At 43.1% G+C, this 26,635-nt stretch overlaps 1 protein-coding gene across 5 annotated transcripts; it reads left to right on the top strand.

The window, feature by feature from the left end:
* The first annotated feature begins 1,722 nt into the window (after positions 1-1,722).
* Positions 1,723-24,635, top strand: LOC109907615 (histone-lysine N-methyltransferase EHMT2). Of its 5 annotated transcripts, none has more exons than XM_020505689.2 (27): positions 1,723-1,826; positions 2,469-2,535; positions 2,670-2,837; positions 2,924-3,135; positions 3,339-3,417; positions 3,727-3,779; positions 3,912-4,040; positions 5,037-5,108; positions 5,272-5,392; positions 5,506-5,613; positions 5,868-6,004; positions 8,611-8,754; positions 11,175-11,485; positions 11,718-11,942; positions 12,268-12,350; positions 12,580-12,686; positions 12,991-13,113; positions 13,516-13,617; positions 14,256-14,360; positions 14,627-14,781; positions 17,229-17,541; positions 17,655-17,732; positions 20,444-20,559; positions 23,092-23,178; positions 23,296-23,374; positions 23,562-23,737; positions 24,006-24,635. In XM_020505689.2, the coding sequence occupies exons 1-27, from the start codon at positions 1,800-1,802 to the stop codon at positions 24,184-24,186; spliced, it is 3,558 nt and encodes a 1,185-aa protein (XP_020361278.1). In that variant the 5' UTR covers positions 1,723-1,799; the 3' UTR covers positions 24,187-24,635. The 5 variants fall into 5 exon arrangements, with proteins under 5 accessions (XP_020361278.1, XP_020361276.1, XP_020361279.1 ...); XM_020505687.2 differs by having other exon boundaries at positions 3,724-3,779; positions 5,509-5,613; XM_020505690.2 differs by having other exon boundaries at positions 3,724-3,779; positions 5,871-6,004.
* Positions 24,636-26,635: the final 2,000 nt, after the last annotated feature.

Raw genomic sequence — 26,635 nt, 5'->3', positions numbered from 1 at the left:
AGGCGGCCAAATGAGGTGTTGGCTTTAGGGATGATCAGTGTGATACACCTGCTGGAGCGAGTGCTACGGATGGGTGTTGCCATCGTGACCAGTGAACTGAGATAAGGCGGAGCTTTACCTAGCATGGACTTGTAGATGACCTGGAGCCAGTGGGTCTGGTGACGAATATGTAGCGAGGGCCAGCCGACTAGAGCATACAAGTTGCAGTGGTGGGTGGTATAAGGTGCTTTAGTGACAAAACGGATGGCACTGTGATAAACTGCATCCAGTTTGCTGAGTAGAGTGTTGGAAGCAATTTTGTAGATGACATCGCCGAAGTCGAGGATCGGTAGGATAGTCAGTTTTACTAGGGTAAGTTTGGCGGCGTGAGTGAAGGAGGCTTTGTTGCGGAATAGAAAGCCGACTCTTGATTTGATTTTCGAATGGAGATGTTTGATATGAGTCTGGAAGGAGAGTTTACAGTCTAGCCAGACACCTATGTACTTATAGATGTCCACATATTCAAGGTCGGAACCATCCAGGGTGGTGATGCGGGTGCAGGCAGCGAACGGTTGAAAAGCATGCATTTGGTTTTACTAGCGTTTAAGAGCAGTTGGAGGCCACGGAAGGAGTGTTGTATGGCATTGAAGCTCGTTTGGAGGTTAGATAGCACAGTGTCCAAGGACGGGCCGGAAGTATATAGAATGGTGTCGTCTGCGTAGAGGTGGATCAGGGAATCGCCCGCAGCAAGAGCAACATCATTGATATATACAGAGAAAAGAGTCGGCCCAAGGATTGAACCCTGTGGCACCCCATAGAGACTGCCAGAGGACCAGACAGCATGCCCTCCAATTTGACACACTGAACTCTGTCTGCAAAGTAATTGGTGAACCAGGCAAGGCAGTCATCCGAAAAACCGAGGCTACTGCGTCTGCCGATAAGAATATGGTGATTGACAGAGTCGAAAGCCTTGGCAAGGTCGATGAAGACGGCTGCACAGTACTGTCTTTTATCGATGGCGGTTATGATATCGTTTAGTACCTTGAGCGTGGCTGAGGTGCACCCGTGACCGGCTCGGAAACCAGATTGCACAGCGGAGAAGGTACGGTGGGATTCGAGATGGTCAGTGACCTGTTTGTTGACTTGGCTTTCGAAGACCTTAGATAGGCAGGGCAGGATGGATATAGGTCTGTAACAGTTTGGGTCCAGGGTGTCTCCCCCTTTGAAGAGGGGGATGACTGCGGCAGCTTTCCAATCCTTGGGGATCTCAGACGATATGAAAGAGAGGTTGAACAGGCTGGTAATAGGGGTTGCAACAATGGCGGCGGATAGTTTCAGAAATAGAGGGTCCAGATTGTCAAGCCCAACTGAGACTTGCGCTGGCAAACAAATCCATTATATTAGCTACCGAACCGTTTGGTGTATGTTTTTTTGTTTGTTGGTGAGATGAAACTGCCAAAACTCTGAAAGGTATTATTGTACATCAAAATTGCAACACAAGATTTGCTCAAGTCTAAAATGTTGTCTGTAATCGTAACATGGTGTTTGTATGTTCACAGATGAAATTGAACGTTTACTTTCATGTTTCACGAATGGCTTTTCTTACAATCCTAACAATTTAGGTATGGCTTTTCTTACGATCCGCACGTTCAACCTTTTGGCAGGAATCTGGCTCCATACTTTTCCAGTAAGCATCCCTTTTACGAGTTTGGCAAACTGACTTGGAACTTGTTCATTCAGCTCCGCCAATCAGTGAACCAAGGGGCGGAGAAAGGACGTTTACGCACACCACGTAAAATACGTCAAATTTTATTGGAAACATGTCGGCATCTGAGAAAACGTCCAAGGTAAAGAAATATTAGCTTTATTTAGCTAACTAGCTAGTTTACAATGGCTATGGACTTTGCATATTTGCCAGTTATTCAATACCTTGAAGATGCATACCTGAAATGCGATCTTTACAAGCAATTTGTTTGTTGTTTTGCTAGCAAAGTCTTGTTCCTTGCATTCTGCTAGCATAAAGGCAGCCCTCCTTGAACAATTAGCTAGCTAGCCACATAGCTAGAAAAGGGCTCTGAAAGATTAGGTAAAGGGTCACAATTAAATATTAATCGCAAATATTACTACATTTTGCAATGCGTTTTGTGGAGATTGAGTGTCCAACATTTGGTCCTAAAATGTTTCACATTCAACTTCAGTAGCCAGCTATTAGGCTCGTGCATACAATAGGAATATATTAATTTCTACGCGTGCGTGCATTTTCCAGTGTCACTCACTACAATGTCAACACAACCTCTGGAGGATATAGACAACACTTCTAACTGTTGTGGATATTAAAATCTGTCTCGTTACGGTTGCATTAATTCATTCATTCAGTATATGATTTGGAATGTGATCTGCAACTTTTGCACATCAAATAAATTCAAAATTCTTCTTCATCTGCATGATATATGTGGCTCTGCTCTGGTATTTGGTTTTCTAAATGTTAGGAGTTGTCTGAAAGTGATGCATTGGAAACTGATCCTGAAGTGAGACTCTCAAGCCAGTCGGATGAAGGTATGGATGTACATTGAGAATGTATAGATTTAGACATATCTGACTATAATCATACATACAGACATATACACAACTTTTATAGAAACCCTGTTTATGCTGTGCATATTGATGCAGAGGCTTTGAATGTTTCCTAGGTGATGCAAGTACTGACACAGCAGTGGTTACCAAGGAGACCGAGCCCATGGGTGGGAGGCTGTCACAGGCGCTATTTCAGGAGATTCAGGGAGATGGTTCGAAAAACGGGGAGGAGAGCGAACGACTATCAACAACATCCTCTTCTGTGTCAGTCAGAACCCTTGCAGGTAAAGATTGATCTCTTTGTCAGTTCTTTCTCTTCCTTCGTTTTCATAATTTGGTTTAATCTATTCCTTCATTTATCCCCCCACAGGACATGCAGCGAAGAGCCTTCCATCCACATCTTCCTCTTCAATCTCCTCCTCCACTTCCTCTCCTTCTGGCAAAGCAAAGATGAGTGTTTTTGGTCCTGGAAGTAAAGCTCTCCTGCCACCTCCCTCATCCTCCTCTCCGCCTCCTGTCCCTGTCCAGACAGTAAAGATACACCGTGCTCGCAAGACTATGAACAGACCTCCACCAACACAGGTGAGTCTTCTAAGACGATTGCTGGTAGTAGTGCTATATTTTTTAGGATAGCCACTTATACAGTGATGTCAATCAAAAAAGGCATATCTTATGTTTGAGTTAGTATGTTGAAAATCAGAGTATTTTACCATTCGGAAGTAATTTTATTCCTGTCACATTATCCCCTTCATGACCATCTGATCCATTGAGTTGTTGCCTTTCAGATGAGGTGCATCGAGTCACCAATCGTGCCAGTCAACCCCACAGACCCCACGACCAGCTTCGCGACAGACAGTGATACTGGTCAATGTTGAAATATTGTATACATTTAGATTGACTTGAATGAAAGATTTACCCATTTTGAATGTTATATCGTATTTGAGCGATGTTCTATTGATTCCCAGGGTCATTTCATGTGTATCTGAGCTATTCACTGTTTAAGCAGGCAGAAATATAGCCGGTACGATGTGTTTTTCCCCGAGAATCAGAGATGCACGAATGTAATAGAACATTTTCAAATGGGTGAATCTTTTTTTTAATGTTTGTATGTAAGATTACTTACTGTTGAGTTTGAATCCTGGCACGTTATTTTTGTCTCTTACTCGGCAGCAGCAAAAAGGAGAAGGTTGGTCCAGGCAGAAATCGCTATAGGCACAGAGCAGAAGGTAAAGACTGGACAGGGGTGTGTCAGTGCTTTATTAGAGAATGAAGATAATGGTTGCTTATAATGGGTCTCATGCTGAGATATTAAGTAGTGGCCCTGACCTAACGTTTTGTTTTTGTTACTTGAATTTCAGGGAGATCATGTACTCCGAGAGGCGGCGAGACGGCGTGACAGTTGGCTGGAGGATGCAGATGAGAACGAGTTTCTTCTCTATAACCCCTATGCAAGAGATGACACGGACCCAGCCTTCTCCGACTGCAAGGTCCGAGGCTAATTAACCCTTTAACAGGCAGCTCAACCAGGCGAGGTCCTTTTGACAACCAATTTTAAACTAAGTGTAACATATTTATTTTGTTAGGCATGTTTTATCATCTCAACCAATGCCATTTAGTAAAATCGTGTGGTTTTCATTATCGGACTGCCATGTTTTTTGAAACACTCGTTCAAAGATGGTTGAAAACCAGGATGTGAACGTGAGCTAAACTGAACCTCATTTACCATAATTGTTGGTACTAATTGTGTAGAAAATGGGAAATTACATTATTTACCTCTAAAACATAAGTTAAGAATGATTAAATTACTATGTTTTTTAAAATTGATTTTTTTTACAATTTTAGGAACTCTTGAAAAATATGCTCTATTAAGCAGTTGAGTTGCCCATTTTAAAGGAATGATATTAAGTCAAAGCTTGTGACAATGGAAAGTGGAGAAATATTGTTATGGGATTTTTAGGCTGTTCAAATACAAAAACCTTTTCAAATCCATATCAGTATTCACTGTCTGCCTGTTATCTTCAATATGTTTCATTGTAATTGTTCTGGTACTCTAAGCATATAAACTATAAATGCATACATGCATTCTAATATTCATATTTTGACACACAAATGTATTTTAATATTTGATATCAAGTCCTCATTTAACTAGGCCAATCTTCCACTTATAAGTAAATGAAGCAGACATAATGTATCATTTTTGAGATTATTTAAAATTCTCTGCAAATTCTAATACAAAATTAGTATTGGGCAACCGGCTGGTTGGGATGTTTGTGATGCATTAATTATCGAAGTTTAAGTCGTCCAAACACATTTTTCATATATGGTCTATACTGAGGCTAAATATAGATAATGTTTTTCTGATATTTTTCTCTTGGTGTACCAGTTAAAGGGTTATTGCTGAATAGCCACAGTTTTTAGTAGATACAAGGAAACTGTATGTTGCTCTTTTTCCATATCTGTACCTTCCATTTTTCCTATTACAGTCTGAAGATGGTGGACTAGAGGAAAGGCTACATGAAAGAGATGCAGATGCATCTGGTAACATGTCAGATCATGTGAGTAGTTTTACTGGTCCTATGTCAGAGTTGGAAGCTACAATCATTTACCAGGCAGTTTTAGGCAACATGTGTTTCATAAGATTCACTTGCTGGAACATAATTTTTATTTGGTCAAAGCATTGTTCCTCTGCCGGTCAACCAAACCCTCTTTGTCCTCAAGAGCTCAGAGTCGGACCCACAGAGGCAGGGCCAGAGGAATGAAGGGAGCAGTGATTCGCCATGGACTCGCCCAGGGCGAGGCAAAGGGAGAGAGAGAGCCGAAGGAGCAGAGGCAGGAAGAGGTGAGTGACAGGGAGATCTATTCATTTGTATAAATAGTCGTATCATCGCCACTATCATTATCATCACAGTGGCTATTTGATTGTAAATTATTAATGTCTGTTGTAACTTCCAGCAGTGTCGGCAGCAGCTACTTTTGGTGGCTCCTGCGAGTACACAGAGGTTGCCTTGGGCTCCCTGGACATCGTGGCAACAGACAACCTAACACTCTCACCTCACCACGGTGGGTAGACTGTATTCGCACACAATACACAATCTGCAAGTCTTTATCAGTGGTCTCTCAGGGTCAAATCCTAGCTTGACGTATGCGTCCTGTAACTTTGACACAAATCTCCTATTAAGGTCTTGTGAACACATGATTTGCGTACATAACTAATGCCACAATTTGGTTCTCAGTGAATAGCACTGATTATCTGCTACAGTGAGTAGTACCATATGACACCGATGAGGGAATGTCATATCTGAATGTCTGTGTAGAAGGCAGTGACGCTGGGGAGACGGAGCGTCTGGAGGAGCTGCCTCTGTGTAGCTGCAGGATGGAGGCACCACGCGTAGACAGCGCCAGCAGACAGCCCAACAGACTCTGCATGGCCACAGAAAGCGTGAACGGAGAGGTTTGTGTGTGGCTATGCACATGTAGACTCTGTGAAGCTGTGTTTTCCCTAGGATTTTTATCAGCTGTGGTGGCCAAGTCGGTGTGGAGGGGGGGCTCCGACTGCACATAAATCAAATCAAATGTATTTCTATAGCCCTTCTGACATCAGCTGATATCTCAAAGTGCTGTACAGAAACCCAGCCTAAAACCCCAAACAGCAAGCAATGCAGGTGTAGAAGCACAGTGGCAAGGAAAAACTCCCCAGAAAGGCCAAAACCTAGGAAGAAACCTAGAGAGGAACCAGGCTATGAGGGGTGGCCAGTCCTCTTCTGGCTGTGCCGGGTGGAGATTATAACAGAACATGGCCATCTTCAAATGTTCATAAATGACCAGCATGGTCAAATAATAATCACAGTAGTTGTCGAGGGTGCAGCAAGTCAGCACCTCCGGATTAAATGTCAGTTGGCTTTTCATAGCCGATCATTAGGAGTATCTCTACCTCTCCTGCTGTCTCTAGAGAGTTGAAAACAGCAGGTCTGGGACAGGTAGCACGTCCGGTGAACAGGTCAGGGTTCCATAGCCACAGGCAGAACAGTTGAAACTGGAGCAGCAGCACGGCCAGGTGGACTGGGGACAGCAAAGAGTCATCATGCCAAGTAGTCCTGAGGCATTGTCCTGGGGCTCATGTCCTCTGAGAGAGAGAAAGAAAGAGAGAATTAGAGAGAGCATACTTGAATTCACACAGGACACCGGATAAGACCGGAGAAGTACTCCAGATATAACAAACTGACCCTAGCCCCCCCGACACACAAACTACTGCAGCATAAATACTGGAGGCTGAGACAGGAGGGGTCAGGAGACACTGTGGCCCCATCCGATGATACCCCCGGACAGGGCCAAACAGGCAGGATATAACCCCACCCACTTTGCCAAAGCACAGCCCCCACCCCACTAGAGGGATACCTTCAACTACCAACTTACCATCCTGAGACAAGGCCTAGTATAGCCCACAAAGATCTCCGCTACGGCACAACCCAAGGGGGGGGGGCGCCAACCCAGACAGGAAGATCACGTCAGTGACTCAACCCACTCAAGTGACGCACCCCTCCTAGGGACGGCATGAAAGAGCACCAGTAAGCCAGTGACTCAGCCCCTGTAATAGGGTTAGAGGCAGAGAATCCCAGTGGAGAGGGGGGAACCGGCCAGGCAGAGACAACAAGGGTGGTTCGTTGCTCCAGAGCCTTTCCGTTCACCTTCACACTCCTGGGCCAGACTACACTCAATTGTACGACCCACTGAAGAGATGAGTCTTCAGTAAAGACTTAAAGGTTGAGACCGAGTTTGCGTCTCTCACATAGGTAGTCAGACCATTCCATAAAAATGGAGCTCTATAGGAGAAAGCCCTGCCTCCAGCTGTTTGCTTCGAAATTCTAGGGACAATTGGGCGGCCTGCGTCTTGTGACCGTAGCGTACGTGTAGGTACAGTATGTATGGCAGGACAAATTCGAAAGATGGGTAGGAGCAAGCCCATGTAATGCTTTGTAGGTTAGCAGTAAAACCTTGAAATCAGCCCTTGCCTGAACAGGAAGCCAGTGTAGGGAGACTAGCACTGGAGTAATATGATCCATTTTTTTTGGTTCTAGTCAGGATTCTAGCAGCCGTATTTAGCACTAACTGAAGTTTATTTAGTGCTTTATCCGGGTAGCCGGAAAGTAGAGCATTGCAGTAGTGTAACTTAGGAGTAACACAAGCATGGATTCATTTTTCTGCATCATTTTTGGACAGAAAGTTTCTGATTTTTGCAATGTTACGTAGATGGAAAAAAGCTGTCCTTGAAGTGGTCTTGATATGTTCGTCAAAAGAGAGATCAGGGTCCAGTTAACGCCGAGGTCCTTCAGTTTTATTTGAGACGACTGTAGAACCATCAAGATTAATTGTCAGATTCAACAGAAGATCTCTTTGTTTCTTGGGACCTAGAACAAGCATCTCTGTTTTGTAGAAAGTTTGCAGCCATCCACTTCCTTATGTCTGAAACACAGTCTTCTAGCGAGGGAAATTTTGGGCTTCACCATGTTTCATTGAAATGTACAGCTGTGTGTCATCCGCATAGCAGTGAAAGTTAACATTATGTTTTCGAATGACATCCCCAAGAGGTAAAATATATAGTGAAAACAATAGTGGTCCTAAAACGGAACCTTGAGGAACACCTACATTTACAGTTGATTTGTCAAATAGATACAAAATGTTGCTGTTTTAAAGTAAATTTCCTACAATTCTGAACATTTTATTATGGCTTATGCCGTGTTCTTATGCTATCTAAGTGACTCAAATGTTATAACAAAATCAATGTCATGACATTTTTTTGAAATTTAGATTCTCCCTGACTGTCTAGTTTTTATTCTGGTGAATGTTAGTTCTCAAAGATTATATTATTAAAACATATATAGCTCCATTTATCTATTGTATCATATCTTTGGGTGTGGCGGCCATTTTTTGAGAGTCGCTGCTAAATGAATATAGGGGCAACACGGTAAGCTTTTCCATCTCATTTGGAATTAACATATGACTCACTATTTACTTACCCCATTAAATGTTTCACTTTCCTCTCCCTCTTGTCTTTCGCAGCTGGTGGGCTGTACCAATATCATTCAGAAGGGGGAGACCATGCGGCCGTCCAGTCGGGTTTCCCTCATTGTGCTGTGCGAAAACCATCGGTCACATATGGTCAAACATCACTGCTGCCCTGGATGTGGATACTTCTGTATCGCAGTAAGGTTTTGTGCCGCCACCCACAATCAAACATACTATCTGATGTCAAAGAACTGGATGTGAAAAGAAATTCCAAGTAGACATAGGGCTGTGGCAGTCACAATTTCGTCAGCTGGTGATTGTCAAGCAAATAACTGTCGGTCTCACGGTAATTGACTGTTAATTAACATAAACACATTTAGCATCTCCTGGTTTCCATACACCGCCTACAAGCAATTTAAAAAAGTATAATAAATCCAAGTAATATAGCCTGCACCTTCACAATGAATCCATTATTTATTTTAGACAGGTTTAAAGAAGCATGATATGGAGAAAATGTCTATTTCAGAAGAACAGAATAGCATACTCTGAGTTGTCCTGATGTGGCTATGCCATATGGCTGTGGGCTACACAAATTCATTTAGCAGGCAAGATTAGTTTATAATTCCCTGGAATTATATTATTTTATAGTATGAAGAATACAATTGAACAAAGCTGAAAAGGGAGTGCGCACATGCGGCTATTCTGTGTTGAGTGGTTAACAAAGAAATTGCTATTCCTATATTCTTAATTTAGTTTTTAATGTAACTTTAGTTGTTCTACAAACGTTGGGCTACATGTTTTGATTTTTTTATACATTGTAAGGCTACATGATGAGACGCTAATGATGATTTGAAAAAAGTTGCTTGAAAGGCATGAGCTCTGCTTAGTTTTTTTTGCGCAGGCTGTAAACACCCACTAGTCTCTCATTCACAATTTGACTGTTCTTGATTCACAATTTGATAATTCCTCGAATTTCACGGTGGCATCCCCTTTGGGGCCTTAATGCACCCTAAAAGAAATCGTGCCCTTCTCCCTGAGTGTGCTGTGCAATCCGAAGCGCCTCTCACTCACATGGCTCTGTCACTGATCGGGTCTTTCTCACAGGCTACAAGTAAAGACTGACACATCGGGGACGCAACAGCGTGCGTCCTTATCCAATTCCAAAGTGCAAATTGAAGATATTTACTTTGTCAGCCAACAAGATGAGTAGGCCTAACGAACAGCAAAAGCACTAGCCTATGTCAATCTACTATCCCCCATAGTACAGAAGTTGACCTATTCTGTGCGAGAAGTAAATATTCCAAACATAGTCTGGGACAGTTGTGGGATGCGATAGATCCCAAATGAATACAACCACTAGCATCAAAAAAACTTTATGCAATGTGGCTTATGCAAAAGATCAGAATGTTTAGCTTAAATTGTTGATAAACTATTAGGCTATTTCTTCACATTATAAGCGCAGCAATGTTCACATTGCTATAAGCGAGAATGTTCCATTAGCGGAAATGGCATAATTAAAAGTGACTGCAAATGCAATTATACATGTAATGCTTTTATTATAAGGGTGCTTTTTATCGTGAAAATTATCTTCCCCAAACTTGAAACTCACGCACTGCTTATGTATGCCAGTTATGCTCAACACCCCTTGAAAAGCAGATTAATGTGCTTAATTTTCTGAAGTTATTTGGTCACTTTAGTTGTGATACAAATCTTATTAAAACATATAGCCTTATGGGCTAGGCTAAATGATGTGTGTGACAATGATTTGAAAAAGTTGCAAAAAATGCATTGTTTCTTATACTGGGCATCATTCACAAGTGTTAATATATAATTCACAAGTGATGGGCTAATATTGTCACCCATCAGACTGTTCTTGATTTAATCTTGGCTTTACATATACTAAATAATATATGTGACATTTTTTATTTTATTTAGAATGGACCATTCTCATGCACCTGTATCGAAACCGGGGCAGCGGGAAAACATACATGTCATCTATGCACTTAAATAGCCAATGGAGGATGCTTTTCCTTGTTTTTTTTTTTTTGTGCCAGCCAGGTAGACTACACTTGTGCTTAATATGAGGAAATTTGAGAAATAAACATAGTAGACCTAGCCTTGAGAAAACTGGTGGGAACCTCCTCTTTTTAATAGAGACCATCACTCTGTTTTCTCCTACAATTGCATAGCCTATAGAAATGCTGCGCAACATGAGCTCATGATTAGATTTTCGATTAGATTTGCATCGATGTCAGAGTGATTAGAGGGACGATAGAGTGCGGAGTACCAGGCAGTAGGCAAGTTTGGTAGGCTACTAATGAACAGCAGCAGCATTAGAGTTTGGAGAAGCCTAATTACCGTGACTAAGCGGTCATGTGGAATTTGACTGCCTTCATGACTCGTGACTGACATTGTGGCAGTAATACAGTCACCGCAACAGCCCTAAGTAGAAAACCTCCATATTGTATTCACCTTAGACCTAGCTTGTGTTTTCAAATCTGTAAAGATGGAGAGGAGACGGAGAGACCACTGCAGATACATGAGATGCATTATAAGTCTGTGCGTGTACGGTATATGTTTGACGTGGCCTTACACCCCTCCCCCTCTGATTTTCCCAGGGCACCTTCCTAGAGTGCTGTCCGGACCAGCGCATCGCCCACCGCTTTCACCGGGGCTGTGTGACAGTGCTGGGGGCTGGAAGGGGCAGGGGCATGGGCACAGGCATGCTCTTCTGCCCCCACTGTGGCGAGGATGCCTCGGAGGCCCAAGAGGTCACCATCCCACCCCCAGCATCCGTGGCCACTGTGGTCACCACTTCCGCCTCGTCCACCACCACACTGTCCCTCCCAGCCCCCATCCCCTCTGACCTCTCTCTGGTGGCCTCCACATGGCCGCTGAAGAACGGGAAGAGGCCGGTGGGTCCTATCAGGTGAGGAGAAAGGGGGAGATAAAGATATGTGAAATTACTAAGTGTTGGCTGGAGTGCAATAATTGGGTGGTTTTGCTCTGCTTGTTGTGTATTTGTGGATAATTGATTGATTTGAGCTTGTGCCTGTGAGTCTATTGTTTGATAACTCGTATGGAAATAATTGTTATTCACACCACCCTAATCATTGCAGCCTTTTTTTACTCCCTCTCTCTTTGTCTTCTTGATCTGTCAGTGCGAGGATGCGTGGGGTGGTAAAGAGAGACCAGGATCAGCGCCCCCCCCAAACCGCTCTGGCAGCAGGGACTGTCAACGCAGCCCCCCCAGGCGAGGGGGGAGTGGACAGTGTGGGACCCTCCCTCTGTCTGCCCAATGGGAAGCCAGTCTGTCCCAGTGCACTTCCCCCTGGGCCCAGTAGGGCGGCGCTGCAGAAAGCCATTCTCACCCAGGACACTGAGAAGTGAGACAAAATAATAAAATAGATTAATAATAGTCTAAGTCTTCTAGAATAGAATTATCTGTTGCAAATCAATGATTGATGGGAATTGTTTACGGCTAGACTTGGGTCTTGTTTGAATGCTTTGAAAATACATCAATTTTTCCTCCTTTTGTTGAAATTCAAAATTTGCTGAACTGACTGAATTGTGGAAAGCTATGTAGGGGAAATGTATTTGTGTTGGATCCAGTGATTATTCCAAGGAATAGGAATGAGGGAGAGATGCATTTTACACAGAGTTCTGATAGGAGCTGTTCTCACGTGGTGATTCTTGTTTGTGATTGGTCAGGAGGAAGAAGCTGAGGTTCCACCCCCGCCAGCTCTATCCAGCTGCCAAGCAGGGTGAGGTGCAGAGGGTTCTGCTCATGCTCAGTAAGTGTCATAAGGAGTCCTTTGTTCGTATTTTACTGTTCGATTAAATAGACATTCCTGATCTGATTGCATATTTTGTCTAAAGTGGCTTGCTCTCATCGCTCCTTCATCTGCTCTGGAAACTCTTGTTGTCCACTGTTCTTTCACATAAATGAAGGAATGAGACGATTTTGACCCCTACTGCTGCTAATAACCCCTGAACTCCACTTACTCTCTCTGTTTGGTTCAGTGGAGGGCATAGACCCAGCCTACCAGGCTGACTCCCAGAACAGACGCTGTGCTCTCCACGTTGCCGCCCAGAGAGGCTTGCTGGAGGTCTGCTACATGCTGGTGCAGGTGAACAACTTTTGCACTTCAATCAATACAACTGGGTAATATTCATTAGGCTCCAAACTGAAGAAAACCGACTGAATCGGGGAGGGACTACCTGAACTTGTCCAATAAGAAATGCTTGCTTACATTTTCTGTTGCGAATGTTTTGCTACGGTGTGCCCAAATAACTACAACCCTGCTCTTTATTTTTATGTTCAATGATAGAAGTGACTCCTTTTACTCTTATTCCCCCCAAAATGGATCAGTGTGTCACTCATACAGTTATTATTCACCAGAGTGCTCAAATAATTTTCTTGTCTATTTACAGGCAGGTGCTAAACTGGACATCCAAGACAAATCCATGAGGACCCCTCTCCTGGAGGCCATCGTCAACAACCATGTGGAGGTGACCAGGTACCTGGTCCAGAGTGGAGCCTGCGTCTATCACATTGTGAGTGCCTGGTAAACAGCCCCTACACCAAAGCTGGTCAGCTAACACTAGTAGCGGCTCTAGTAACATGAGCCGTAAAGGATTTAAACCTGAAAGAATTTGATCATCACCTTGAGTCACCTCAGAAGTCAACAGTAGGATCTATTATAGAGTAACTGGAGCTAGGACCTGTAGGTTTCATGTTAATACAATCTTGATTGCAATCAAATTCTCACCTTCTGACAATATTAAAATGTGAAGATTATCTTTTTTTTTAAATTCACCTCTCCTATTGGCTTTTCCTCTCTTTGCCCCCCCCCCCCTCTCCCCAACTATTCTGTTTTTTCCATTTTCTTTCTCCCTTACTTCACTCTCTTTTCCTCTTCCCTCTCCCCTCTCTTCTCCCCCTTCTCTGCTCTCCAGGAAGAAGATGGCTACACTGGTCTCCACCACGCTGCCAAACTGGGCAGTCTGGACATTGTCACCCTTTTGTTGGAGACGGGACAGGTGGACATCAATGCACAGGTGGGAAAGAGCGAGAGAGGAACACTCTTGGGCTCTAAGACAGGGTGGCAACAACCAACAAGTCAGTGTGTGTTTTATCAGTCTGACACTCTTTGTCGACTGCATACTTCTCACTGCATCATGTCCAATGACCACATAGTCTGTTTTCTGAGAAGTGCTTTAACATTTTTTTGCTGCTAATTAAACATCTTTATTTTGATTGAATATGCATGTGCAGATGAAGACAATTATATTATCTTTATTTGATATTAAGTTGTAACCTTCTGTTCTTTTTGTGTTTTTTTTTACAAATCTATCCCTGTGTATATTATGTGGGTCTCTGCAGTGTAGTACCCGTTCACTCTGCGTCGCACTAACACCCTCCTTTGTAGGTATAGCAATCATTCAATGTACTCAATAACAGATACTGTATCATGTGTCACTTGGCAATGCTAGTTACCTGTAGTTCTTAATTAGTCAATAGACAGAGTTAACTATTACCACCAGAATAAACATGTATGTTTAATCTATCTTCCAGTCCCATGTATCATTTCTCGTTGTATTGAACCATAGCACTTGTGTTAGGCATTTGGCTTGAGTACCACTGTATAGTCCAGTCCCCTAACCCTCTGAGTCAATGTGTTGAATTCCCCTCTCAGGATAGTGGAGGCTGGACTCCTATCATCTGGGCTGCAGAGCACAAGCACATCAAGGTCATCAGAGCACTGCTTAACAGGGGGGCTGACGTCACCCTCAAAGACAAGGTTAGGCTTTCTTCCCTGGTTATAACAACGTATGGGCATGCAATGGCCAATCTGATTTTGAAGGAGGATGTGGAGGATTTGTAGGCACGGCAAGTCACAAATCCTTGAAACGACAGCATTTGCTTCTTCATACTTGATTTATTGAAGGTAGAGGTCAATTTGGTTGTAAGTACTCCAATCCATACCTTTTTCTTTCTATCCATTAATTTATTGTGATGCAAGTCCCTCTGGGATGATAAAAATAATCTTCTCGCTCTCTCTATTAGGAGATGAACGCGTGTCTCCACTGGGCGTCCTTCGCAGGCTGTGTGACGATAGCAGAGATGGTGCTGAACGCCGGCTGCCCACTGTCTTCTGTCAACATGCACGGGGACACTCCCCTACACATCGCTTCCAGGGAGGGCTTCCTCGATTGTGTAACGTGAGTAGACCAATACCCTGTCAATCGCATCCATCGGTCACTCCTATGGCTGTTACGGTGACTGTATTACCGCCACGCTGGCGGTCACGAGTCATGATGCCAGTCAAATTCCATGTGACCGTTTAGTCACGGTAATTAAGCCTCTCCAAGCTCTGATGCTGCTGATGGTCATTAGTAGCCTACCAAACTTGCTAACGCCTGGTACTCACCACTCTATTGTCCCTCTAATCACTCTGACATCAATGCAAATCACACATCACACGATCACTTGTGAATGATGACCAGCTTAAGGCAAACAGCTGATGCTTTTTTGTTAACTTTTTCAAATCATAGTTGCATACCTCTTGTAGCCTAGCCCATAGCCTATATTTTTTGGTAAAGTTTATCACAACTAAAGTGGCCAATTAACTTCTTAAAATTAAGCACATTAGGCTCTACACCCACTGTAAAGCGGATTATCTGGCAAATATAAGCAGTGCGTGAGTTTCAAGTTTGGGGAAGATTCTTTTCCCCATAAAAATGCGACTTTTTATTATAAAAGCATTATATGCTTAATTGCCTTTGCAATCACTTTTGATAATGGTGGTTTCCTGCTAATGGAACATTTGCGCTTATAATGTGATAGCCTAATAGTTTATCAATTTATTATTTTTATTTTTCACCCTTTTTTTTTCTCCCCAATTTCGTGGTATCCAATTGGTAGTAGTTAGTCTTGTCTCATTGCTGCAACTCCCGTACGGACTCGGGAGAGGCGACAGTCGAGAGCCATGCGTCCTCCAAAACACAACCCAACCAAGCTGCACTGCTTCTTGACACAATGCCCATTCAACCCAGAAGCACCTGGTGACTGTGTCAGCGTGCACTGCGCCCGGCCCGCCACAGGAGTCGCTAGTGTGTGATGAGACAAGGATATCCCTGCCGGCCAAACCCTCTCTAACCTGGACGATGCTGGGCCAATTGTGCACCGCCCCATGGGCCTCCCGGTCATTGCCGGCTGCGACAGAGCCTGGACTCGAACACAGAATCGTTAGTGGCACAGATAGCACTGCTGTGCCTTAGACCACTGCGTCACCAGGGAGGCTGCAATCAACATTTTAAGATCAACGTTCTCACCTGTTGGGTCAGGCTCAATGCTTAAAACTGTTTTTTTTTATGCTAGTGATTGTATTCATTTGGGATCTATCGCATCCCACAACTGACCCCGGACTATGTTTAAAATATTAATTGCACTGAGTAGAATAGGTCAACTTTTGTACTATGGGTAATAGTAGGTTGACATAGGCTAGTGCTTTTGCTGTTTGTTAGGCCTGCTCATGTTGACTGACAAAAAGTAAATGTGGACAGTTGTTCCGATATCTTCAATATGCTCCTCGGGAATTGGATAAGGACTTGCGCAGTTAAGTCCAATGTGTCTGTCTTCATTTGTAGCCTGTGAGAACGACCTGATCATGTGACTAATAACCATGTGAGTGAGAGACGCTTCGGCATGCTGCGGGGAGAAGGGAATTATAATTATGGCCACAAAAGGCATGGATTTCTTTTTAGGGGGATTATAGCCATACAGCCGGGAAATTTGAGGCATTATCAAGTGCTTGTCAAATTGTGAGTGATAGACTGATGAAGTGTGTACAGCCTGCGCAAAAAAACAAGGCAGAGCTCATGCCTTTCATGCAACTTTTTTCAAATCATAATTTGTTACATCATGTAGCCTTGGAATGTATTAAACATCAAAACATATAGGCCAACATTTGTATAACAACTAAAGTTACATATTTAACTCTAAATTAAGCATAGCCAGATCAGGGCCTAAGCAAGAATAACACAGTGTATGCTATTCTGTTCTTTGGAAAAAACTACATTTTCTTTAGACCTGTCTAAAATAAATAATCTACTTTTTTTATTTTACCTTTAGGCAAGTCTGTTAAGAACAAATTCTTATTTACAATGACTGCCTAGGAACAGTGGGTTAACTGCCTTGTTCAGGGGCAGAATGACAGATTTTTACCTTGTCTGCTCGGGAATTCGAACTAGAAACTTTTCGGTTACTGGCCCAACGCTCTAACCACTAGGCTACCTGCCGATTTTAATTGTGATGGTGTAGGCTATATTACATGGATTTATTAGACTTTTTAATATATAGATGTTCAGAAGTTCTGCATCAGCTTGTAGGCTGTGTGTGGAAGCCAGGAGATGCTAAATGTGTTTTTGTTAATTAATGGTCAATTACTGTGAGACCAGCAGTTATTTGCTTGACAATCACTGGCTGACTGCTACAGCCCGAGTCACTCCTATAGTCTGGTAATTTCAAATAGAAGGAATTTGTCCATAGGTATTGATCTAAAGTCATTTGAGCATTTTGCGCCCATGATGGTTGTAAGGATATGGGAAGGGTAATCTGTGCCTAACGGCAACTTTAACACCTTTGTTTGCTTATTCCCTCTCTACAGGCTCTTCCTCTCTAGGGGGGCAGACATCGACATCATGAACAGGGAAGGGGACACCCCTCTTTCTCTGGCGCGTTCCGATTCGCCCGTTTGGGTGTCACTCCAGATAAACAGGAAGCTGCGGAGGGGGATAGCCAATCGTATGCTTCGTACAGAGAAGATCATCAGCAGTGACGTAGCCCAGGGGTATGAGAACGTGCCTATCCCCTGTGTGAACGCAGTGGATGATGAGGGATGTCCCTCAGACTACAAGTATGTTTCAGAGAACTGTGAGACTTCAGCCATGAACATCGACCGCAACATCACACACTTACAGGTACATTAACAGTAGGTACAGTAACACCACACACCTTTTAGATGATACACATGATAATTATCATTGATCATACATGCATCTTGCCTTTCTATAAATCTGTGTCTGTCCCTCAGCACTGCAGCTGCACAGAGGACTGCTCCTCCAGCAACTGTCTGTGTGGACAGCTCAGTATCCGCTGCTGGTACGACAAGGTTAGTGACAAATTATTTATTTTATATCCCACTTTATTTGGATATAAAAGTATTCAGCCATTCTAGCTGTGAACTTTGGTGTTAAAGTTTTATATTTGATTAAGAAAACTGATAAGAACTAGAACCTTGTTAATATCCTGGGTTTTCAGAGAGAGTTTGCTCTCATTTTTCAAATTTCAGATATTTTTGAACTGTGGATCTGTCTCCGTCTGTACTCTCGTACATTAGTCACACGCGATATCTCAGACAGCACTGGTCTGACTTTGACGAAACTTTGAATGATGCGTCTTGCCACAGAGATCTGGAATATACAAAATTAGACTGATTGGCCAGATGGTGGGGCTATAACAAGAGATTGAAAATGCTAACTTTTAAAGGTTACGCCCCATATTCTGTTTGAAATAAAGTCATGAAATTCAGTACATAGGTCCCTCTCCTCACAAGGAGCACATTTGCCTCAGGGACCCATATGGTCCGCCATGATAGATCTTCCCCCATTTTGAATTTTGTGAAAATTCTTAAACGCTACTCTTCTGGCACTGAATGACCGATCTGCACGAAACTTGATACACTACACGACCAAAAGTATGTGGACACATGCTCGTCAAATCTCATTCCAAAATCATGGGCGTTCATATAGAGTTGGTCCCCCTTTTCTGCTGTAACAGCCTCCCCTCTTCTGGGAAGGCTTTCCACTAGATGTTGGAACATTGCTGTGGGGAATTACTTCCATTCATCCACGGGCATTAGTGAGGTCAGGCACTGATGTTGGGCGATTAGGCTTGGCTTTGCAGTCGGCGTTCCAATTCATCCTAAAAGTGTTCGATGGGGTTGAGGTCAGGGCTCTGTGCAGGCCAGTCAAGTTCTTCCATATCGATCGCGACAAACCATTTCTGTATGGACCTCGCTTCGTGTACTGGGGCATTGTCATGCTGAAACAGGAAAGGGCCTTCCCCAAACTTTTACCACAAAGTTGCAAGCACAGATTAATCTGAAATGTCATTGTATGCTGTAGCGTTAAGATTTCCCTTCACTGGAACTAAGGGACCTCGCCCGAACTATGAAAAATAGCCTTGACCATTATTCCTCCTCCACCAAACTTTACAGTTGGCACTATGTATTGGAGCAGGTAGCATTCTCCTGGCATCTGCCAAATCCAGATGCGTCCATCAGACTTCCAAATGGTGAAACGTGATCCATCACTCCAGAGATCACGTTTCCACTGCTTCAGAGTCCAATGGTGGCGAGCTTTACACCACTCCAGCCGACAATTGGCATTGTGCATGATCTTAGGCTTGTGTGTGGCTGCTCAGCTATGGAAACCCATTTCATGAAGCTGACGACGAATAGTTATTGTGCAGACGTTGCTTCCAGAGGCAGCTTGGAACTTGCTAGTGAGTGTAGTAACCAAGGACAGATGACTTTTACATCCTACGCACTTCAGCACTCAGCGGTCCCGTTCTGGCCTGTGTGGCCTAGCACTTTGCGGCTTAGCCATTGTTGGTCCTAGACGCTTCCACTTCACAAAAACAGCACTTACAGTTGACCGGGACAGCTCTAGCAGGGCAGAAATTTGACAAACTCACTTGTTGGAAAGGTGGCAGTGCCATGTTGAAAGTCACTGAACTCTTAAGTATGGCTGTTCTACTGCCAATGTTTGTCTATGGAGATTGCATGGCGGTGTGCTCGATTTTATACAGCTGTCAGCAACAGGGCTGGCTGAGATAGCTGAATCCACTAATTGGAAGGGGTGTCCACATACTTTTATATATATAGTGTATGTGGCCTCCATTGACAAAGGTCTCACAATGCAATTTTCTTTAGAGTACCTAAAACAACATGGCTGCTATGGACCAATAAACATTCACATGAGCGTGGCCTGGCACACAAATGCATATAAATCACTCATAGGATATTCGTATTGTAACACAATTTAGTATAAGTTGCGAACACTGTCAACATGTGCACGAGCATTCATATAGACCACATGGTGGCTCTTTAACGGACACATGTTTCTCTTGATCTGTTTGACTCAGTGCTGAAATTTGTGTCACATGCTCAGGGTTATGAGTCTAGCTAACCCACGTGATGTTTCAGACACCACTTTATTTAACAGAACTTGGGTGAATGATGTGTCTTGCCATAGACATCTGGCATTTACAAAACTACAAGGGGGGCACTGCATTATTTGTGGGGGACTACATGCTTACTGTTTACTGTTGCCTTTTTTGATCATGGTTAGTGATACACCCAGCAGTCATACGAGACAGAATTTACTTTCCAAGTGGTCACCAAGCCATCTCTCTCAAAAGACTGGCGAGGTAATTTGGGGGGCTCTGTCCTTTTTGTCTTTAGTTTATTTCTAATTTCACGGTGGAAGGCTAAAACATCATTTTTGTCCCCTACAATAATCGTTGGGGGGACTATGGATCTGTCTCCATACATACGGTAGTCACACACCAATATCTGACACCACTGGCCTGATTTTGACAAACATGGGTGAATGATGTCTTGCCATAGAGATCTGGCATTTATAAAATTGCACTGAGATGCCCAAGTGGGGCGCGAGAGTGAGCTTAATTTGTTTTCACTAATTGTCCCGAGGGGGGACACTACCATTTGTGGAGGACATGTTTATAGTTGTTTTTAAGTATCGAGTTCGTCAGGTGAAAGACAAACATAAGATACTATGTGTTTTCTGTGTTTACCAGGACCACCGGTTGCTCCAGGAGTTCAATAAGATCGAACCGCCTCTCATATTTGAATGTAACCTGGCTTGCTCCTGCTACCGCACCTGCAAGAACAGAGTGGTGCAGGCGGGCATCAAGTAAGAGCTGTTACTACACCACTGTACACTTTGAAATCAAATTAGAACTATTTTAGATACAGTGCCTTCAGAAATTATTCATACCTCGTGACTTATTCCACATTTTGTTGTTACAGCCGGGATTCAAAATTGATTAAATACCATTTTTTTTCTTCTCACCAATGTACACACACTACCCCATCATTGAAAATGAAATACGGTTATCTAATTTACATAAGTATTCACACCCCTGAGTTTGGCAGCGATTACAGCTGTGAGTCTTTCTTGGTAAGTAGGAGCTTTCCACACCTGGATTGTACATTTGCCCATTTATTCTTTTCAAAGTTCTTCAAGCTCTGGTGATTACAACTTTTAATCGTCTTGGGTATGTCTGTATCAGCTTGGCACATCTGGATTTGTAGATTTTCTCCCATTCTTCCTTGCAGAATTTCTCAAGCTCTGTTAAATTAGATGGGGAGTGGCGCAGCGTTCTAAGGCACTGGCATTGCAGTGCCAGAGGCGTTACTACAGAACTGGTTTCATTACCGGGCTGTGCCACAACTGGTCGTGGCCGGGAGTACCATAGGATGGCGCACAATTGGCCCAACGTCATCCGGATTAGGGGAGGGTTTAGTCGGTGGGGCTTTACTTGGCTCATCACGCTCTATCGACTGCTTGTGGCGGGCCGGGTGCCTGTGGGCTGACCCCGGTCCCCAGTTGAATGGTGTTTCCGCCGACACATTGGTGCGGCTGGCTTCCGGGTTAAGCTGGCAGGTGTTAAGGAGCGCGGTGAGGCGGGTCATATTTCGGAGAACGCATGACTCCACCTTCACCTCTGCCAAGCCTGTTGGGGAGTTGCAGCGGTCAGACGAAATATAATAAATAAAATTAAAAACATTTGACGGGGAGTGGCGGTGAACAGCAATCTTCAAGTCTTTCCACAGATTTTCAATGGGATTCAAGTCTGGGCTTTGGCAGGGCAACTCAAGGACTTTCTTGTTCAGATGCAATTGCAGTGTTTCTTTGGCTTTATGGTTGGGGTTCCTGTTGGAACGTAGATCTTTGCTCAAGTCTAATGCCATTTGCACTCTAAAGCAGGTTCTCATCAAGGATTTGGCTCCATTCATTGTTCCCTCTCTCCTTACCAGTCTCCCAGTCCCTTCTGCTGAAAAGCATCCCCATAGCATGATGCCACCACCATGCTTCACAGTAGGGATGGTGTTAGACGGGTGATGAGCTGTGCCTGGTTTTCTACAGACATAGCGCTTTGTGACAAAAGTTAGATTTGTCTCATCAGATCACAGAATCTTTTGCCTTATGATCTGAGTCGTTCACGTGCCTTTTTGCAAACTCCAGGTGTGCTGTCGTGTGCCTTTTCTCAGGAGTGGCTTCCGTTTGGTCACTCTCCCATAAAGCCAAGATTGGGGAAGTGCTGTAGAGAACTCTGTAGTTCTGTCAGTGGTCATTGGGTTCTTGGTCACCTCTCTGACCAAGGTCCTTCTTGCCCGGTTGCTCAGTTTGATCGGACGGCCAGCTCTAGGCAGAGCCTGGGTAGTTCCATATTTTTTTCTATTTCCCAATGATGGAGACCTCTGTGCTCTTGGAAACGTTAAACTCTCTTTAAAGAATTGTGATGAGACATATAACCCTATCTTGGAGATCTACGGCCAGTTCCTTGGACTTCATGGTATAGTTTTTTGTATAGATGGGTAATGTTTCTAAATCGGGTCCAAAAAAATCAATTGGCCACAGGTGTAGTGACATCTCAATGATGATCTAAGGAAATTGGATGCACCTGAGCTCAGTTTTGAGTGTCATGGCAAAGGGGTGTGTGAATACTTTTGTAAATTAGATATTTCTATAATTTAATACATTTTCAAAATATCTCTGAACCTGTTTTCACTTTGTCATTAAAGGGTATTGTGTGACAATGGGTGAGGGGGAATAAAACATTTTTTTAATCCATTTTGAATTCAGGATGTAACAACGTGGAATAAGTCAAGGGGTCTGAATACTTTCGGAAGGCACTATGACTACCCTCATCTCTTACTCAAACACTTTTTTTTTTTGTTTATCTCTGCAGACCTTATGAAAGGGTTTCACAAACGCTGCCCTGGTGACCCCAAGGGTGGCAAGTTTCGTTTTTTGCCCTAGCACTATACAGCTGTTTTTTAAATAACCAACTAATCATCAAGCTTTGATTTATTTGAATCAGCGGTGTAACGCTAGGGCAAAAAACTAAACGTGCACCCCTTCGGGTCCCCTGCACTGAGTTTAGGTAATGCTGCTTCATGACATTGTCTGCTGTTGTGGTCGACATTTACATTGTCCCGTGTAGCTCAGTTTGTACGGCATGACGCATTCAATGCCTGTGTTGTGAGTTCGATTCCCACAGGGGTCCAGTGTGAAAATGTATGCGCACTCTGGTATGAAAAATGTAAGCACTTTCTACTGTAAGTCACTCTGGATAAGAGTGTCTGCTAAATGACTCAAATGTTAATCTTACTGTCTGGGTCCTGGTACAATCTCACTTGTATACTTTCTCGGTCTTAGGGTGCGTCTCCAGTTGTACCGAACAGAGAAGATGGGATGGGGAGTTCGGGCTCTACAGGACATTCCCCAAGGCAGCTTCATCTGCGAGTAAGTGTGTGTATGGTTATTTAAAGGAAATTAGTATGATTAGCCAATCTAATGTGTCTTGCCAGTTCTATCAATTAGTTAATTGTCTTGTTGGAAGTAACATTTCTCTCCGCACAGATATGTAGGAGAACTGATCTCTGATGCAGAGGCAGATGTAAGGGAAGATGACTCCTACCTCTTTGACCTGGACAACAAGGTACCTCATCTGTTTTTTCTCCCATAGGGGATTACACATGAAAAAAAACAAAACATGAAATTGTATTTATCACATGTACTGAATACAACAGGTTTTGATTTGTCATTTAGACACAGAAGTTTAAACAGACCACTGATTTACCAATGCAACTAAGTACATCACCATCCCTCTCTCCTTCCCTCTAAAGGACGGGGAGGTGTACTGCATCGATGCCCGTTACTACGGTAACATCAGCCGCTTCATCAACCACCTGTGCGACCCCAACATCATCCCAGTGCGGGTGTTCATGCTGCACCAGGACCTGCGCTTCCCCCGCATCGCCTTCTTCAGCTCCCGAGACATACTGACAGGACAGGAGCTTGGGTGAGAGGATTCACCCCCACACACTTTGGATCTGAGCCACAGACACAAAATGGACGCCCAGTGGAGTGGTGTTGATGCTGCCTTAGGAAAGCAGAGTGGAACATGATTTGGCACTACTTTTTCAGTAACCGTAGCATCTATTCCATGTATCACTTCTCTTGCACCAGAAATAAAATTGCCTGAGTATATTGTTTATTCCACTGATTTATGATATTGACGTACATTGATTAAATTCTCAGCCTAGAATTACAATGTTCTGTTTGCACAGGTTTGATTATGGAGACCGCTTCTGGGACATCAAGAGTAAATACTTCACCTGCCAGTGTGGATCAGAGAAATGCAAACACTCAGCGGAGGCCATCGCCTTGGAGCAGAGCAGGCTCGCTCGACTGGAGACCTGCCCAGAATTGGATACTGACCCTGGGCTTGCCATGCTAGGAAACTTCTAGGCTTCCCCTGCGGCTTGGTGCATGTATTTCTCCATTTCTACACTCTTACATTTCGTATGAATTTGTGCAGTTATTGTTTGTGTGGTAATCGAGCCTTAACTTTGTCCACGTATCTGATATAAATGACTGAAAAAGGTGTCTTCTGTGTAAGACCCATACGTACAGTATTTTTTTAAACTATAATATTGCTATGCCTCTTTGCCATGAGACATAAGTGGCACTACAGCATGCTATGAAATGCCAGTTACGCTCACCACATGCTGTGCCAAATACATACTGAACAATTCATTTCACAGTACTCTACCATGATACTGTCAACTTGTTAAGTAATTGAAAAAGTTACCGACAGCTGACTTCCGAGTAGTATTGAAGTCTGCTTTTATACAAAATGTACGTTGTTTTGTCATTTAATACAATTTATTAAAATTTTACAAATGGATCCACTGTCATTTGTTTCAGCAGTGTTGCTTTTCCTACAACTCAATGAATATCAAGCAGCCCAGACACACCAGAGAATGTGGTTCCAATTTTGGCATAGATTGCTAAAAAGTTTTGGTGATTTAATGTAACATTCCATTTATGTCTTTGAGTTTGAACCTTAATCTGGTTTTTGACAGAGTTCTTGGGATTTGTTGAATAGTTAATTATTCAACCATGCTTTCCTTCCCCAGGCCCAATTCATGGTTATTGCTATCTTCTACAACTCATGATGGGAAAGGGAGCATGAGCTCTGCTTTTATAACATATTCAGTAATACTGACAGAAAAAGAAGGCTGTCAAATTGACTTATGTTAATCACTATCTGGTTGGGTTGTGCCAGGTTTCATGTTGTGAACTGAAGAACATGGGTGAGACATTAAACATTTCCAAAGCAATAAGGAAGGGCTCTTTGTGTGATGATAGGAAAAGTCACTCCCTCAAATCTAAATAAAATGTTTTTGTACAGTGGCAAGAAATGTAAACCCTTTGGAATTACTTGGACTTCCTCATTGTCTGTTGTGACTTACAATTTGATCTGATCTTAATCTATGACCATTCAGTCTGCTTAAACTAATAACACACCTTGAGAACATTCAGTGTAGGGTGGGAAAAGCATGTGAACCCTTGGTTTTAATAACTGGTTGACCCTACTTGGGCAGCAATAACCTCAACCAAATGTTTTCTGTAGTTGTGGATCAGACCTGCACAACGGTCAGGAGGAATTTTTGACCATTCCTCTCTGCAAAACTTCAAGTTCAACAATATTCTTGATTTCTGGTGTGAATGGCTCTCGAGGTCATGCCACAGCATCTCAATCGGGTTGAGGTCAGGACTCTGACTGGGCCACTCCAGAAGAACATATTTTCCTTTCTGTTGATTTACTTCTGTGTTGTGAGGAGTTGTCCTGTTGAGCTTCAATTGGTGGACGGAGCCTTACATTCTCCTGCAAAATGTCTTGATAAACTTGGGAATTCATTTTTCAGTCAGAGCAAGCGGTCCAGTTCCTGAGGCAGCAAAGAAGCTCCAAACCATGATGTTCCCTTCACCATACTTTACAGTTGGGATGAGGTTGATGTTGGTGTGCTGTGCCTTTTTATTCTCCACACATGGTGTTTTGTGTTCCTTCCAAACAACTCAACTTAGTTTAATCTTTCCACAGAATATTTTGCCAGTAGCGTTGTGGAACATCCAGATGCTCTTTTGCGAACTTCAGATGTGCAGCAATGTTTTTTCCATGGTGTCCTCCCATGAACACCATTCTTGTTAAGTGTTTTACATATCGCAGACTCAGAGATGTTGGCATGTCTTTAGCTGACACTCCAAGATTCTTCTTAAACTCATTGAGCATTCTGCGCTGTGCTCTTGCAGTCACCTTTGCAGGATGGCCACTCCTACAGAGAGTAGCAACAGTATTGAACTTTCTCCATTTAGAGACAATTTGTCTTACCGTGGACTGATGAACTTCAAGGCTTTTAGAGATACCATTGTAACCCTTTCCAGCTTTATGCATGTCAACAATTCTTAATCTTGGGTCTTCTGAGACCCAGGCAATGCTTCTTGTGAATAGCAAACTTAAACTTTGTGTGAGCTTTTTATAGGGCAGGGCAGGGCAGCTCTAACCAACATCTCTTATCTTGTCTCATTGATTGTTAGCTGACTCCTGACTCCAATTAGCTTTTAGAGAAGTTATTAGCCTAGGGGTTCACATACTTTTCCCAACCTACACTGTGAATGTTTAAATGATGTATTCAATATAGACAAGAACATTACCATTTGTGTGTTATTAGTTTAAGCAGACTGTGTTTGTTGTTGTGACTTCGATGAAGATCAAATCTAATTTTACTGCCAATTTATACAGAAATCTAATTAATTCCAAAGGGCTCACATACTTTTTCTTGCCACTGTATGTCTCAAACATTATCATACACAATTTGATCATTTTGAACTGAAATGTTATCAGATGTGTTTG

The sequence above is a fragment of the Oncorhynchus kisutch genome, linkage group LG17 (genome assembly GCF_002021735.2).
Source record: "Oncorhynchus kisutch isolate 150728-3 linkage group LG17, Okis_V2, whole genome shotgun sequence".
Taxonomy (NCBI): Eukaryota; Metazoa; Chordata; class Actinopteri; order Salmoniformes; family Salmonidae; genus Oncorhynchus; species Oncorhynchus kisutch.
The sequence above is the reverse complement of the archived record's forward strand: the minus strand, read 5'-3'. Positions and strand labels throughout refer to the sequence as shown.

What these genes read in the sequence shown, in the direction of transcription:
- LOC109907615 (XM_020505686.2), top strand. Translation starts at nt 1,800, where the DNA reads ATGTCGGCATCTGAGAAAACGTCCAAG. An exon ending in ACAGACCTCCACCAACACAG is followed by an intron (nt 3,136 to 3,338) that starts GTGAGTCTTCTA and finishes GTTGCCTTTCAG; the next exon opens with ATGAGGTGCATCGAGTCACC. An exon ending in AGGTGGACATCAATGCACAG is followed by an intron (nt 13,618 to 14,255) that starts GTGGGAAAGAGC and finishes TTCCCCTCTCAG; the next exon opens with GATAGTGGAGGCTGGACTCC.